Raw genomic sequence first — 16,688 nt, 5'->3', positions numbered from 1 at the left:
AGAACCCACTACTGCCAGCCTCCCCTTCCGAGGAGGCCAACAGGCATCAGGCACCTGACTGTGCCAGTCGCCCACCCCACACCAACCAGCACCACCTCCACTAGCTTTTGTATAATACCAAGAAACGCTGGTCCCTCTCATACGCTGCCTGCTCATTCACCCTCTATTCAGCCTCTCTGTGCCCCAGCCCAAGGCTGAGTCTCCTGCTGCCACAACTAGCAGCTCTGGAGGCTGGTGGGACCCACAGTTGTTAATCCGATTGCTCAGGTCACCCAGGAGCACATTCTGGGGGGAAACATTTCCAGTGACATTTAACAGGCCAAAGCCCCACCCCGGCAGGGCTCATGTCTGTCATCCCAGCAATTTGGGAGGCCAAGGCAGGAGGATTGTTTGAGGCCAGGAGTTTAAGGCCAGCCTGTGAAACCCAGCAAGTCCCTGTCTACAAAAAGCAAATAAAAACAATTAGCCAGGTGCAGTGGCATATGCCTGTGGTCCCAACTACTTGGGAGGCTGAGGTAGGAGGATGGCTTGAGCCTGGAAGATCAAGGCTGCAGTGAATTATGATCATGTCACTGCACTCCAGCAACAGAGCAACAGAGGGAGACTCTGTCTCAATATAATACTAATAATATAATAAAATAAGGTCGGGTGCAGTGGCTCATGGCTGTAATCCCTGCACTTTGGGAGGCTGAGGCAGGCAGATCATTTGAGGTCAGGAATTCAAGACCAGCCTGGCCAACACGGTGAAACCCGGTCTCTACTAAAAATACAAAAATTAGCCAGGCATGGTAGCGCAGGCCTGTAATTCCAGCTACTCAGGAGGCTGAGGCAGGAGGATCACTTGAACCCAGGAGCCAGAGGGAGCGGTGAACCGAGATTGTGCCACTTCACTCCAGCCTGGGGGACAGCGCGAGACTGCGTTTCAAAAAAGTAAAGTAAAATAAAATAAATAATAATAAAATAAGGCCGGGCGCAGTGGCTCACGCCTGTAATCCCAGCACTTTGGGAGGCCAAGGAGGGCGGATCACAAGGTCAGGAGATCGAGACCATCCTGGCTAACACGGTGAAACCCCGTCTCTACTAAAAATACAAAAAATTAGCCGGGCGTGGTAGCGGGCGCCTGTAGTCCCAGCTACTCGGGAGGCTGAGGCAGGCGAATGGCGTGAACCCATGAGGTGGAGCTTGCAGTGAGCCGAGATTGCGCCACTGCACTCCAGCCTGGGCAACAGAGCGAGACTCCGTCTCAAAAAAATAAATAAATAAAATAAAATAAAATAAAATAAGCCAAGCATGGTGACATGCATCTGTAGTCCCAGCTACTCAGGAGGCTGAGGCAGAAGGATTGCTTGAGCCCAGGAGTTTGAGGCTATAGTGAGCTATGATAGCACCACTGCACTCCAGCCTGGGTGACAAGGTAAGACTCTGAGTCTCAAAAAAAAAGGAAAAAAAGCCTCAGCCAAGGGCTGCCTGTGGCGCCAGAGTGTTCTTAACCTGCCTGCACACACGTGTGAGCAGACACATGTATGCTGTGGGGTTAACACACTAGGGTCCCATTGCTCTGTTCTCCCTGATTGGCCATGAGGTCTGTCTCCACCAGAGCCATGTCCTCACTGGTTCACCACTGCCCAGCTTTCCTGCTGCTCTGCCTCTCAGCTCTGGCTGGTGTCTTAGTCCCATCAAGTGACCACCCCTAGCACATGCTCTGCACATGGGCTGATTTGGCTTGGATCTGTGTCCCCACCAAATCTCACGTTGAATTTAATTCCCAGTGTTGGAGGTGGGACCTGGTGGGAGGCGATTGGATCATGGGGGCAGAATTCTCATGAAGGTTTAGCACCATCCCCCCTGGTACTGTACAGTGATAGAGTTCTCACGAGATCTGGTTTTAAGTGTGTGGCACCTCCCCCATCTCTCTCTTCCTCCTGCTCCAGCCGTGTGAAGTGCTGCCTCCCGCTTTGCCTTCTGCCATGATTGTAAGTTTCCTGAGGCCTCCCCAGAAGCTGAGCAAATGCCAGCATCATGCTTCCTGTATACCTTGCAGAACCGAGAGCCAATTAAACCTCTTTTTTTAATAAATGGCCCAGTCCCAGGTATTTCTTTACAGCAGTGGGAGAGCGGCTGAGGACATTCCTAGGATAGACCCAAGAGGTGGAATTGCTCCATCCACAGGTGACGCTTTCAGATAAGCAGACTTGGCCAAGTCCCCGCTAATGTCTAGCACCAGAACCTGATGCCACTCACCCACCTCCAGGGTGTATGCGGTGTAGGAAATGCTCCCACCAGGGTTTTATGGGCATCCCCCACTGGCTGGGCAACTTGTGACTTCCTGTATGTTCTTACCTACAATTCACCAACATGGATACTGACTGCTAGGCCTTTGTCTCACTGACCCGTGGTGCAGCTGGTGTGATGTGGGCAACCATGTGCCTGTCCCAGGCCTGCAACTGTTTTCTCCCTAGCCATCCCCTGCCTTTCAGCTCTGCCTGTGATGCTGCCTAGTAGAAATAGCCTTATATTACATGGGATTTTCCCATCATTACTGTACAGCAGTCATGTCCCGTCCTGCTAAAGAAGGCCCTCCCAGTCCCAAAATGAGAACTCCTTTTTCTTATCTACCTTGTATGGTTGCACAGTGGTGAAGCTCTTTTTTTTTTTGAGACGAAGTCTTGCTATGTCGCCCAGGCTGGAGTGCAACGGCACGATCTCAGCTCACTACAACCTCTGCCTGCTGGGTTCAAGCAATTCTCCTGCCTCAGCCTCCCGAGTAACTGAGATTACAGGCGCGTGCCCCCATGCCTGGCTAATTTTTGTATTTTTAGTAAAGACAGGTTTTCACCATGTTGGTCAGGCTGGTCTTTTTTTTTTTTTTTGAGACAGAGTCTCGCTCTGTCACCCAGGCTGGAGTGCAGTGGCGCAATCTCGGCTCACTGCAAGCTCCGCCTCCTGGGTTCACGCCATTCTCCTGCCTCAGCCTCTCCGAGTAGCTAGGACTACAGGCACCTGCCACCACGCCCAGCTAATTTTTTTGTATTTTTAGTAGAGACAGGGTTTCACCGTGGTCTCGATCTCCTGACCTCGTGATCCGCCCGCCTTGGCCTCCCAAATTGCTGGGATTACAAGCGTGAGCCACCACGCCCAGCGGTCAGGCTGGTCTTCAACTCCTGAACTCATGATCCACCTGCCTCAGCCTCCCAAAATGCTGGGATTATAGGCGTGAGCCACCCCGCCCAGCCTTGGTGAAGCTCTTGGATCTGCCCACTGTCTGCCTGTGCGACTGCTGTGAGGTGGGGACCACCCATGCTTCCCAAACGCACAGCCAATTGTCCTCAGGTGGCCGCTGGCCATCCAGTCTGGCCGACCTCAGCCACACCCTGGACTCCTAGTCACATGGGCCCCTTGAGGCCTTGCATGTGTCACCAGGCCTCTGATGCTGCAGTAGTCACCCTAGCCTCAATGCATTCTCAGGTGTCTGGAGGGCACCCTCCAGACTGTCTCCCTTGGCTATTCAAAGAACCTTCCAAATCCTGCCTAGATCACGCCATGCCCCAACCCCTGCTCACCATGCCAGGCACTCTACAGGTGCCCAAGTCCACAACGTGACACAGTAAGAAAGTCCATAACCTGGAAAGGAAGCCAGCCTGTGCCCTTCCATGGTGATGAACAGGAACAAGCCCCTGTTCCCGAGGCAGCAGGGAGGTCCCAGCCAGAAGATAGCACTCTGCTTAGTCTTTCATGCAGAGGCCAGAGATAAGCAACATCTGCCCATGGGGACAGAAGGCAGGGCAGGGCCACCAGGTCTAGGCAGCCACTGGGGGACACGAGGGAGATGTCTGGGTGCTGATGGTGGTGTGATATGGATGGTAGCTGTGTGGCTGGGTTCACTTTGTACAATCTGTCACGCCAGACACTGAAAGCGTGCACACCCAGTAGGCATGCTTCCCAGCGGGGAACAGTAACATCTACCCTCAAAAGAAAGTGCACTGGCCAGGCACAGTGGCTCACGCCTGTAATCCGAACACTTTGGGAGGCCAAGGCAGGTGGATCACCTGAGGTCAGGAATTCAAGACCAGCCTGGCTAAAATGGTGAAACCCCGTCTCTACTAAAAATACAAAAATTAGCAGGGCGTGGTGATGCACGCCTGTAATCCCAGCTACTCAGGAGGCTGAGGCAGGAGAATCGCTTGAACCCGAGAGGCGGAGGTTGCAGTGGCACGATCTTAGCTCACTGCAACCTCTGCCTCCGGGATTCAAGTGATTCTCCTGCCTCAGCCTTTTGAGGTGACAAAGCAAGACTCCGTCTCAAAAAGCAAAAAAAAAAAATAGAAAGTGTACAGATCCTGCCCTCCTTCCCTGCTGGGGCTGGGACATTTCTATGGGCAAGGCAGAGAGGGAAGGAAGGGCAAGAACCCAAGAGTCACTTGTTCACAGAAAGCAAGAGAAGACCCAATCAGCCCCGGTGCAAGACAGCTCTGCATAGGATGGGGTGCAGCTGGGCTGTCACAGCAACACCACACCTGGAGACCCTGGGGGCCAGAGGGGATGGGACACAGGCTTTTGGTGGAACCACTTCCCTTTGGCAACCAAAAAGGCAAGCATAGCACATGGGCAGAGGGGAGGTGTGCTAAGCAGAAAGCAGTGGTGACAGAGGAATGGCAAGCTATTATTACCACAGGGCCAAGGGGACTTAGACACTTGGGAGGGTAGCTGTCAAGTCGGGCTCCTATTGGGGCTGCACGTGGTGAGTCCCTGAACAGAGGGCGACTGAGCCCTACAGTCTGCTGCCCCCATTTAATGGCCTCAATAGCCACAAGGGCTGGTGCTGCGGAGCTGAGCACCCGGGCGCCCAATCCCCACCCCTTGTAATCCCCACCTCATCAGTGGTGGCAGCCCCCAGGGGCGGAGCTTGAAAGCTTGAGTTGCTCTTTTCAAAGGACAAGGCAGACACAGACATGTGACACGGGCTCCCGATGGCTGCCAGCAGAGGAGGTAAACACACATGGGAACACAGTGTCGCTGTTCATGGGGCCTGGGCGAAGAAAGCCCTGACGTCGGGAAACCCTCTGAGTCTCCAGTCCACTGCAATGCCCTGCTCCCTCCTATCTCCGCAGCAAGAGCTCATCAATCTACACTCTCTGGCTATTAAATGGCATTTTTTATTTTTATTTTTATTTTTAGATGGAGTTTTGCTCTCGTCGCCCAGGCTGGAGTGCAGTGGTGCGATCTCGGCTCACTGCAGTGTCCGCCTCCTGGGTTCAAGCAATTCTCCTGCCTCAGCCTCTCGAGTAGTTGGGATTACAGGTGCCTGCCACATGCCCCACAAATTTTTGTATTTTTTTTAGTAGAGACGGGGTTTCACTATGTTGGCCAGGCCGGTCTGGAACTCCTGACCTCAGGTGATCCACCTGCCTCGGCCTCCCAAAGTGCTGGGATTATAGGTGTGAGCCACCGTGCCGGCCCAAATGGCATTTTATTATGACACATTTTCTTTCTTTTTTTTTTTTTTTTTTTGAGATGGAGTCTTGCTCTGTTGCCCAGGCTGGAGTGCAGTGGCGCGATCCCGGCTCACTGCAAGCTCTGCCTCCAGGGTTCACACCATTCTCCCGCCTCAGCCTCCCGAGTAGCTGGGACTACAGGTGCCTGCCACCACCACGTCCGGCTAATTTTTTTGTATTTTTAGTAGAGACGGGGTTTCACCATGTTAGCCAGGATGGTCTCGATCTCCTGGCCTCGTGATCCACCTGCCTCGGCCTCCCAAAGTGCTGGGATTACAGGCGTGAGCCACTGTGCCCGCCCTATCATGACACATTTTCTACAGTGGTACTCTCTCCTCAGATCTTCACAATGCTTCCAGGGCATTACTTCAGCCTCACACCAGAGGATCACTGTCTCTTCCCAGTTCCAAAGAATAGCACAAACAAGAGGCATTGTGAGCAGACAGAAAGCTCTGGACACAGGGTGGCCCCATCCTCAGGCCCTCCTGGGAGAAACACTCAGCTTCCTCACAAGCCAGGGACAGACCAGCTTCGCAGCGGCCCCTGCGGCCTGAGTGGTTAGTAAAAACAAAAAAAAGGGGCACTCCTACCATGCCTGCAAAGAGGGTGAAGGCAAGCCCTTCAAGATCTCGATGGATGCACACCCAAATGTCAGGAAGTGCACCAGGGGAGCAGCCGCTGGGAGAAGGAGGCCGGCCTTTTTTATTTTTAAACATGCATAAACTATTTTTGCAGTCTAAAAGGGAAGTTGAGAGAAAAAGGGGAAAAAGCTATGATAACCTCAAAAGGCAGCTCAGTCCTTCTGGGGTGACCTTGTTTTCACAGAGCGCATCCTTATGGTAGGGACAGGCTTGTTTTCAAGACAGCCCAAGCCCTATGGTAGGGGCCAACAAAGGCCAGGCTCTGTCATGCTGCTGCCATGTGCTGACTGACACGACACCAAAGGATGGGCCCTGCTTCTCATGCATCTGGAGTGTCAATGACAAGCATGGCCCTACTTCGAGAAGTCTTCCCAGCTTCTCTATCCTGGGCCATTTCTCTCCAGACCCCTTCTGGGGTCCCTGAGAAGCCCCTCATAACTCCATGGGTGTTTTCAGAAGCAGCACCCTTGGGTGGGCACCGGGGTGCCCTCCAAGTTTGCCATCTGGTGCAGAAGCCGGGCACAGGATCAAGTTCCCAGGACACTGCATGTGATTACACACACTGCAAAACGTAATCAGAATGACAGCCCACAAGTGAAGACCAAGGAAGCACAAGGGGCTGGGCAGCCCAGGAAGAGCTGACAGCTGGTCACCTTAGCTCAGGGAAGGGCTATGGCCACCACACATCACAGCAGGTAGGGGCTTGGTCTGAGGGGCCTGCAGTCTGAGGACATGCAAGTAACACAAAGCTGTGTAGCGGTCCAAGGGGGTGGGGGCACCAGGGCACCCCACCCTGGAACACCAGAGCACTAGGATCTGTGGGAACAGAGGCTCTGCTGTGCCCATGTAACAACATGGTCACCCTCTCCAGCTGCCCCCAGCCCACCCGACAGGACACAGATGCAGGAACACTCCTCAGAGAGTGGCCCAGGAGTAGTAGAGGCACTGGGAGTGGGCCCTGGCTCTGAATGACCTTGGGAACACCATCTTCCCCCTTAGCCTGAGTTTTCCTTGTGTGAGCAGGATTGGATCAATGAATGCTTGCCCCAAAAGGCTGCCCAAAGGCAAATGAGCTAGTGTGAGAAAGCCTTCCAAAGAGCTACTCAGCTACCCCCTTACAGCTGCCGTCACATCTGCCTCATGGAAGAGGGCACTGTGCCCAGAGTGGCAGCAAAACAGTGGTCAGCAGGTCTAGAGCCACACGACAGGCCTGGCCAGTGCAGACAGGCCTGGCCAGGGCAGGGCATGTGACATTCCTAAAGAGTAAGGGGGCCTGAGGCCCAGGGACTTGTCCAAGGGCAGACGGTTCACTCTAAAGCTTGTGGCCCAGCAGGAAGCCAAGGGCGCACAGGAGAGGTGCTGGGGGCAGGGAAGGTGGGGGTCTCAGCAAACAGCCCTCTGTGCCCACTTCCCTAGAGGAAAACGGGCAAAGCCCAGGCTGCTACAAAGCCCAGCGGTGGGGAAAGGACTGCCCTGAGTGCAGCCCTGCCAGCCCCTGCCTCTGACGCTCTGGAGGTGGGGGTGGGGGATCTAACTACCCAAACCTCCCCAGGAAGGCCGCATCCAGGCATAGGGGATGACCCAGCACTTACTATCTACTCACACCCACATTAGCTGTCACCTGCTGGCCCGTAGCAGGCCGCGGGTAGGGGACAGAGTGACTGGGCGCCAGAGCTGTCCCTGATGCTGGCCAAGGCCGCGCAGCCCACCCACCCTGCAGGGACCATGCAGCTCCCAGCCCTGCCAGTCTCAGCCTCCCCGCAACGAATCCGGTCCCACCTGCCAGCGTCCCCCGCATCCCGTGCCAGCGGGGGTTATCAAAAACGCCTTCCAGTAACGCGCGGGGCATTTTCGTCGGCCTAGATCGACGTGGTCGCCCCTGACCCAGCCGCCTGATTCTATACCATACCTCAGAAAGGGGAAACTGAGGCAGGGGGAGGAGGTGCGGCCAGCCCACCCACCTTCAAGCAGCCTGGCCCGGTCCACGCACCCAGAGCCCAGAGCCCAGAGTCCGGAGCCCGGTGCCCCCAAGCCCAGGCCGGCCAGGCCACGAGCGGAGGAGTCCGCCAGCCCCGGAGCCGCGCACTCACCGCCTCCGCCGCCACCGACTTCCGGGTGCCGCGCCCGCGCGCCACCACAGCCAGCCCAGTACCCGCCCGACCCGAAGCCGGCGCGTTCACCATTGGGCCGCGGAGCGAGAGGCGGGGCGGCGCGCCTCATGCCGGCGTCCCGTTGGCTGGGCGCGCTGTCGCTCGGAGGCTGCAGACTCCTGGCGTCCCGCCCCCGGGGCTGCGCCAAAGCTTGGGGCTGCGCGGGCGTCTGAACGCTTCCTGATCCGGCGGCCTTCGGGGACTCCGCGGCTCCCTGCAGGACGCCCTGGGAGGTCGCAGCCGCCCCTGAGTCCATGCCCTCATGGACACCATCTGTCACCTGCTCACCCTGCGGCCTCTCTCAGAAGAGCTACAGGAATGCTCACTTCCGGACCGGCCCCCTCAGACTGCGTCCTGGTCTGCCCATCCTGTCCACTCAACCCCACCTCTGGACCTGGCCATCCTCCTCCTGGTCATCCCTTCCTTCACTTTATGGCCTCCAGGTCGGCTCTTTCCTCCTTGATGTCCCTGCCATTCCCAGTATGTACCCCCAGACCCTGGACTAGGCATTTGAGCACTATACCCTGCACACCCACCACCTCCCCCCTTCCACCCCACAGTGTAGCCTTTGAGCTCACGTCCAGGTCCAGGCCCCAGTGACGAGGGGCTGGCCCAGCTTGACTTGTGCAGGGTGAGCAGGTGGGCACTGACTGGAGCCCTCCCAACAGGACAGAGGCATTAGCTGGGACCCCTGCTCCTATGGCCTCTGGGCTGTGCCTGGGCCTTTGTGGCAGAAAGGTGGAGTCAAAGCCCAGAGGCTTAGGCCCTGCCTCAAAGTGAGCACTCAAAAAACTATGACATGGATGACAAAGACATTAGGGATAATGATAATGTGCAAAGCACTCTAAACCCAATGTCTGGGTCAGCAGTTCTTTCACCCCACTTTATAGATGTAAACACTGAGACTTGGAGCAGTTATGTCATTCAGTTGAAGTCAAAAAAGGTGGCAAGCAAGAGAGGCCACATTAGCTTCAACCTGCGTTGAAGACCTAGGTGCCCTGATGCCCTGCAGAAAACGGGCTCAGGGATGGCAAGAGCCTGGCTGGTAATCAGCAAAGGCAAGAGTCTAACCTGGACCTACATGCGGGCCCGTTGTGCTCCACACTTTTGTTGTCTTATCTGTGTTTCTCCTGGAACCCAACAGAACCTTTTACAAGGACTCCAGATGCCCAGGGACTCACGGCCAGCGGGCCGCAGACCCAGCCAGACATGGTTGTCTCTCCCACCATTCAGCACTGGGATCATGTGGGGCTGGTACCAGTGATTTCCCTCTGAGCAGCCAAACCTATGCAATCTATAGGGCCAAGAGGTGGTGGTGGTGGGCAAGTGGGATCTGGGGCTTGGGGATGATGGACTGTGCCCTGGGGTTCATGGCAGCAGCTGGAGAGTGGGCTTCCCCAAAGCACCAGGCCATGCACCTCAAAGCTGGACATGAGTTGACCAAGGCTTCCCTTTGCCCACAAAGAGGGATGCAGTAACATGTCAGATGGTGGTTTGCATCCTGTTCTGTCATAGCTTGTGGCCTTGGGCCAAACCCACCCCCAGCCATACTTTTCCCAGTTAGACAGAGCCAGAGCAGACACTCTGATGTTCCTTGTCACCACTGACACTCCAGTCTGGATGACATGCGATGCCAGGAAGCAGGCGACAGCAGATGAACTGGGTCTAGGGTGGGCACCTAAGCCCTGGGATCTTGGGGCTGCAACAGGCTCACTGGCATCCAACCTCTAATTGCACACAAACTCAGATAGGAAGCTCACTACCTTCTGTGGCCACTCTTTTGGTTTCAACAGCTCCAACTCTTGAAAAGTTCTTGACACCCAGCTGAAAGCATTTTCTCTCTGTGGCTTTCCCCGGGTGCCCCACAGCTGTCCGTATGGAGCTAGGTGAGAGGATGAGAGAGGGAGAACACCGGGCTACTGGTCCCTGTGGTCTCCTTTGCTGTGTTTTTCTTTTCTTTTTTTTTTTTTTTTGAGATGGAGTCTCGCTCTGTCTCCTAGGCTGCAGTGCAGTAGTGCAATCTCAGCTCACTACAACCTCCGCCTCCCAGGTTCAAGCGATCTCCTGCCTCAGCCTCCCAAGTAGCTGGGACTATGGGCGTCTACCACCACGCCCAGCTACTTTTTTTTGTATTCTTTTAGTAGAGATGGTGTTTTGCTATGTTGGCCAGGCTGGTCTCGAACTCCTGACCTCTGGTGATTTGCCTGCCTTGGCCTCCCAAAGTGCTGGGATTACAGGCATGAGCCACTGCGCCCAGCCTCCCTTGTTGTGTTTCTGACCCCTGGCAGCCTAATGGGCCGACTGCTGGACAGCGGTCCTGAGTCCTGTTTGAATTGGTGCTGCCCCCACATCCTCTGACCTCAGCTAGTGATCCTGCCTGCCGAGGGCAGACAGGTCTCTGCAACCCTATGGGTGGTAGGGGTGGTGATGAGGGGAGAGGTCGTCTCACTTGCACAGATTTTGGTGTATGGTTCTCTCTTTTGCGCTCTTTCAACAGAGGTCTGTCTAGTCCCTCTTGCAAGTGTGGGGAGGGGGTGGTGCAGGACTATGAGGTCACTGTGAGAAGAGGGGCTCCAGCAGAACCAGGGTCCAGTGGCCTTGGAGAGATGGCTGGGGACAGCTGGACTCATTACGTCTACTCCTAAATGGAGGAAACGACCGCTCAGCTACACAGCACCTGAGCCAGAATGTCACCATGGTGCTGCTCCACAGGATGACAGCTACCTGGCTTGTGAGGGCCCCTGCTGGTTCCCCCCCACACCACAAGGTTACGCGGGGCTGGCGGAGGGTCATGGTCCCACTCATGTCAGGTGCTCTCAATCTGGCAAGGAAATGCAACCTATGTGAATCTCAACAGGCAGTGAAGCAGCGTTTCTTCCTGACTCCAGGTAGGGTGAAAAAAATGGGACAGTAGTACGGGGTAGGGGCATAAACGCACAACTCTGCCTCCCCAGACGGAGAGCTGTGGGGCTGTGAGGATGCCAGGAGGAGGTAAGAAAGGGTGGCCCCATGGGGGGCCTGCAGGGTGGGACAAGCCCAAGAGGTCTCTACATCCAGGCCTGGTGGGGGAGGTGAGCCCCTGGTTTACCGAGGGGGTCCCTTCCTGCTCTCGGAAATACTGCAGCTCCTACCTCCACCGTCTCCCCGCTGCGGGGGCCCAGGGGCGGTGAGGGTGAGAGAGCCCCCAGGCCCCAGGGTCAGACGACTGTGTTCAAGCAACTGAGAACCTCTCTGAGGCTGTTTCCCAACTGTAAAATGGGGATAGCAGCAGAACTCTCTCTCGCGGTTTGCGTGAGGAATACAATTCGATGTCGACAGGCGGGCGCGGCGCGCAGCGCACAGCGAGTAGCAGGCGCTGAAGAAGGGTACCTGTGAACTGGGGATGGCGATGGAGGCTAGGCGGCCGGAGTCCAGGGAAAGGGCGCCGGCCCTGCCAGTCCCTGCTCGGGGCTGGATGGTCGGGGGATGTTCTCGTAAGTCGGCTGGGAGGGAGCGGTCCCGCGTACCCTGCCACTGCCGCCGCAGAGGCTCGGGCAGGTGCGGGGCCGCGGCCCCTCCGCGAGGGGGGCCGGTCATCCGCCGGGACTGACATCCCGGAGGCCCAATGGCAAGCCGTAATCTCCGCTCATCCGCCCAATCGGCGCCGGTTGCCGTGCCGCGCCGGGTCTCCCGACCAATGGGAAAATTTACGGTCAGATGGGGCGGGGCGGAGATTCGCGTCGCCGGCCGGGTCCGCTTTGCGCACGGGCCGTGTGAGGGCGGGAGGGCTGGCCCGGGGTCTCGGGTTGCGCGCTGGGCCTGGAGGGAGGGGGCGGCCCCCGCACCGGTCCGAGTTGCGGCCGCGGGGACTGCGACCCGCGCCGCCCCGCGCCGCGCCCTGGGAACGCCGCTCCCCGCGCGCCAAGGGACCCGGGGACGCCCTTCTGGGGTCCGAGGCCGCGCTGCGGGGCCGCCCACGCTGCGCGGCCGCCCACGCTGCGCTCCAGGTAAGCTTGAGCCAGTGGGCGGGGTGCGAGACTCGGGGCTGGGGCCTCGGGTCGGAGCCGGGACTGGGGGCGGGGCTACAGATACGGGACGCGTTCCGGGCAGCGGTCCGGACAGGGTCCTATCCCTGGAGTGGAGATCCGGGCGAGGGTCTGGGCCGGGCTTCGGAGCTAATCTCCGCCCCACCGGCGTCTTGTCCGCGCGCTCTGCAGCGCCCGAGACCCCGGGCTGGCGGGGGCGGGTGTCTTTGTGCGCGGCCTCCGGGCCCTACCCGACCCGGCCGGGCGCCTTGCACTGAGCGCTCCAGCTGAGCGCGGCCCGACCCCGCAGCCGTGTCCGCCCCGCGCGACGCTTGGCGCCTAGCTGCCAGGGCCCTGCAGCCACCGAAACTTTCCAACGGCCCGAGGGGCGGCAGGCCGGGAACTTTCCTGGGGCAACGCGCCGCCGGGAAGCGCAGGGGCACCGACGGCCCGGAGGTGTCCTCGTGCCGCGCTGCTCCTGCCGCCTCGGGGATGAGAGAGGGCACGCCACCCGGACCTCCGGCCTGGGTCCCCCTCCCCACGCCGCCCTGCGCCCCCTTGGGGCCCGTGTAGAGACACGTCTTCTCCGCTCTGAGGGAGCCTCTGCTCGGTTTGCTGGGGAGTCGCCCTGGGCAGGTGGCCTGAGAGCTCCAGCCTATTTTAATTTTTAAATAATTAAATATTGGCTGCTTACAATATTTCACCGTTTCTTAGCTGTGTGTAATGTAACATACTTAAAATGGAACTAAAGGACTTCAGCTCCCTTTCCCTACACCCAGGCATATTTAGAAATAAGGAAAAGAAAGGTGCCCCGTGGGTATTTTTTAGAGTAGGCTCTTAATGCTGCTGTTTAATAACCTCAGGTGGGTACCCACGCTGCTGTGGGGGAAACCTCCCCTATGGTATGGGCCAGCGGGGGTGCAGTGGGAGCCTCCACCTCTCCCGACCTTAGCTTCTCTGGGGTAGCTGCCTTTACTTCTTTCTACTTCCTTACTACTGCCTTATCTGCCTTTACTCTGGGATCCGGGCGGTGGTTAGAGGTCTGGTCCAAACAAGGCGGGTGTTACCTATCTTGTACTCACTGTATTGGAGCTGGGATGGTGCTGAATGCAGGGGGCAGTCAGCGCTCTCTTGCCCGGTGTGCCATGCCCGTGGCCGGTCAGTTCCTGAGCAGGTGATCCGGGCCTTAGATCAGGCCACAGTGTGAGCCGCAGCGTGTCTGGGAAGGCATTTCCCCCAGTCTTGCCCCATCCTATCCGCAGTATCTGCTCCCAGCTGTCCCGTGACCCCACCCTACTCCCATTCTGGGGTCCACCAGGGCCCAGCAGAGGACTGGGCACAGAACATTCGCTAAGGGACTCAAGTCCCAGCTGAGAGGGTAGTTGAGCACAGCCGAGCCAGCCCCTGCCTAGCTCTTGGCTGAGCTGCCCTGTCAGGCTTTTTAGCATAAACACAAGGATCTCTTGACCAAGGTCCCTCCTGGGAGAACAAGGTCTGACCCTCAGTCCTGCTAAATTTGAGCCTCCCCACCCACCACATCTGTGCTGCTTGGCTCCCGTGTTTGCTCTGGCACCCCCTCCAGAGGTGGCCCTGCAGTCTCCTCCCAGTCCTGGGGCCCTCTGCATCTCTGTGGCTCTGTGAGGGTAGGGTAGCACCCCTCCTCCTGTTTGTGCTACATAGGGATTCATGGTGACTTCACTGTGCTCCTTCACCCCAGGAGTCTGGCCTGGGGGAGTATGAGGCTGTCCTGAGTGAGAACAGAAGGAGGAGGAGCAGCAGGATCCCCAGTCTCTAGGTGGAACAGGGAGCTCTGCGCACAGATGCCAGGTGCCACCCTCTGTCCAGCCCGTCTGTCGTGCTCCCCGCCTGGCCTGGCAGAGGGAGTGACAGGGTAGAGCTGGGATAGGGAGTCAGGGCCCACTCTGTAGATAGGGCCAGGAATAGAGGGTGGGGGTCCAGGGACAGCACTGTAGGGCACCAGGTGGGCTTTGGGGGTCCTGGGGACTTCCCTGATGGTGGCTTAGTCATGGAGAGGCATCTGTTCTTTTGCTACCAGCTTCAATTAAGACCAGGATGAGGCCTGGTGCGGTGGCTCAAGCTGTAATCCCAGCACTTTGGGAGACCAAGGCAGGTGGATCACCTGAGGTCAGGAGTTTGGCACTAGCCTGGCCAACATGGCAAAACCCTGTCTCTACTAAAAATACAAAAAGTAGCCAGGCATGGTGGCATGCGCTTGTAGTCCCAGCTACTCAAGAGGCTGAGGCAGGAGAATCGCTTGAACCGGGGAGGTGAGGGTTGCAGTGAGCCAAGATCACACCACTGCACTCCAGCTAGGATGATAGAGGGAGACTCTGTCTCCAAAAAACAAAAACAAACAAACAAAAACAACCAGGATGGGCTGGTCATGGTGGCTCACACCTGTAATCCCAGCACTTTGGGAGGCCGAAGCAGGCAGACAGATCACCTGAAGTCAGGAGTTTGAGACCAGCCTGGCCAACATGGTGAAACCCTGTTTCTACTAAAAATACAAAAAAAATTAGCTGGGCCTGGTGGCATACGCCTGTAATCCCAGCTGCTGGGGAGACTGAGGCAGGAGGGTTGCCTGAACCCAGGAGGCGGAGGTTGCAGTGAGCCAAGATTGCACCATTGCACTCCAGCCTGGGTGACAGGGCGAGACTCTGTCTCAAAAAAAGAAAAAAAAAAAAACCCACAAAAAAACAAACAGAAAAACTGAAGATGAAGTCTTGGGTCACTCTGAGGAGACATGGGATCAGGGATCCCTTGGTAGGCTTTCTTGGCTCAGGGACTTCACATCTTGGCCTATTTCAGGTCGGGAAAATGACCCAGAGCTGGTGGGTGCCTGGGGCCACAGAGCTCCCCCCACTCCATAACCAGTTATGCACAGGCTCTTCCCACTGCCCCTGCTGATTGAGGGGCTGCCGCCTCTGGCAGAGCAACGGGGAGCTGAGCATGGCCACCAGAGGGCAGCTGGGACCGCCACGGCAGGCAAGACCGGCTCCACCCAGCTTCCTGCGGCAGACCAGGACCCTTTCCTAGACACCTGGCTTGGATGGCCGGAGCTCGGCCTCTGAGCTGCCTATTGAGGGCATGGAGTCGGAAAGGAGCCAAGCAAGGCCCCTTGGTGCCCCCCACGTGCTTGGTGCAGGCAGAAGGAGGCCTGAAGGCCAGATGGTGGATGACCACACACAGGCTCAGCAGGGACAGTGAAGGACTAGCCCCGTGCCTGAGTAGCCCCAAAAGTGCGGTGTCCTTCAAGTGTGTGCCCAGGGGCCTCCCAGGCATTCCCAGGTGTGGGCTGTGCCTCAGTGTCCACAGCAGAAGTGGGTGTGTTCTCACTATGTGCCCAGAGTGGCAGCAGGCCTAGGAGAACACTTGGTTTTGCTGTAGTGGACACCATTGTCATTGAGCAGCATGGACCTTCCCTGTCCAGTGGCCACGGGGCACTCCATGCACCTGCTGCATTGGCTGTTGCCAGGGCATGTTCTCAGCTACCTGCAGTCAGTGTCACCTCGCGCTCACAGAGCAGGAAGCAAGGAGACTTGGGGAGGGGGTGGCCTGCTGAGGCCACACTGCAGGGAATGCAGAGCGAGCTCACCTGGGCCCTTCACTGCCTACCCAGCCCAGGCTGCATCCTCCATCCCAGTTCTGGGCCCAGTGTGTACCCATGGGAGCTGCCCTGTGCCGTCAGCTATCCAAAGGGCTGTAGCTTGCCAATCTGGCTGTGTGGCCTGGGCCAGGCTCATGCCCCATTGTGAGACCTCTCAGCCCTCTGGTTGGACCATGGATACCGTGCCAGAACCACAGGGCTTCGTAGGGCATCAGTGGGGTGTAGCCAGGGGCTGACAGAGCCCCGTGGCCAGCCACCGGGTCTGGACAGTTTGGTGGGGAGCCCCATTGTAGGGGGGCCCGTGGCATGGGTAGGCCCAGGCCATCCTCACTGGGAAAAGGGCCCAATAAAGGGCGTGGTCGTTCCCCGGCTTTGAGGCAGCTGGTACTGGGTCCTTGGCCAGGCAGGTGACCCCAGAGCCTACAGAGCAGCCTTGAAGTGGTACTCAGGGGAACTCCCCAAGGTGAGCACATCCCCACCTTCCCATATGATCCTATCACTAGTTCTGCCTTCACATCACTGTCATGTCTGTCGTCCCTCTGTCCATTCACTGCCCAGAGCTCCCTTAGGTTGGCCACAGATGCTCTGCTCTGCCCCTGCCCGTACGATGCTGCTATGACTAGTGCACCCTTAGGAAGGATACCTGCAGCTCTGGCTGCTCCTACCGCCCAGCCTCCTGCGGTGCTGCTGTTCTCTGCTCCCACCCATCTCCTGGGGGAAGCCCTCTCCAATGCCTCACTTGGACCCCTTCCCAGGGTCTCCTATTGGCTCTA

The 16,688-nt window shown here is 57.6% G+C and overlaps 1 protein-coding gene across 7 annotated transcripts in view; it reads right to left on the bottom strand.

Moving 5' to 3' along the window:
* Positions 1-14,142, bottom strand: part of TANGO2 (transport and golgi organization 2 homolog) — a 53,888-nt gene extending 39,746 nt beyond the window's left edge. Inside the window, exon 1 of one of the 7 annotated variants that reach the window (XM_058431452.1) lies at positions 13,370-14,142. In XM_058431452.1, coding sequence (XP_058287435.1) covers positions 13,370-13,975 — 606 coding nt within the window. In that variant the 5' untranslated portion in view covers positions 13,976-14,142. Of the gene's footprint in view, positions 1-8,094; positions 8,302-11,652; positions 11,820-13,369 lie in introns of those variants that run through there. The other 6 variants (XM_032139586.2, XM_032139585.2, XM_032139590.2 and 3 more) reach the window with 6 other exon arrangements.
* Positions 14,143-16,688: the final 2,546 nt, after the last annotated feature.

Source organism: Hylobates moloch, unplaced genomic scaffold (assembly GCF_009828535.3).
Source record: "Hylobates moloch isolate HMO894 unplaced genomic scaffold, HMol_V3 SCAFFOLD_19, whole genome shotgun sequence".
Taxonomy (NCBI): domain Eukaryota; kingdom Metazoa; phylum Chordata; class Mammalia; order Primates; family Hylobatidae; genus Hylobates; species Hylobates moloch.
This window is presented reverse-complemented; position numbering and strand designations above follow the sequence as displayed.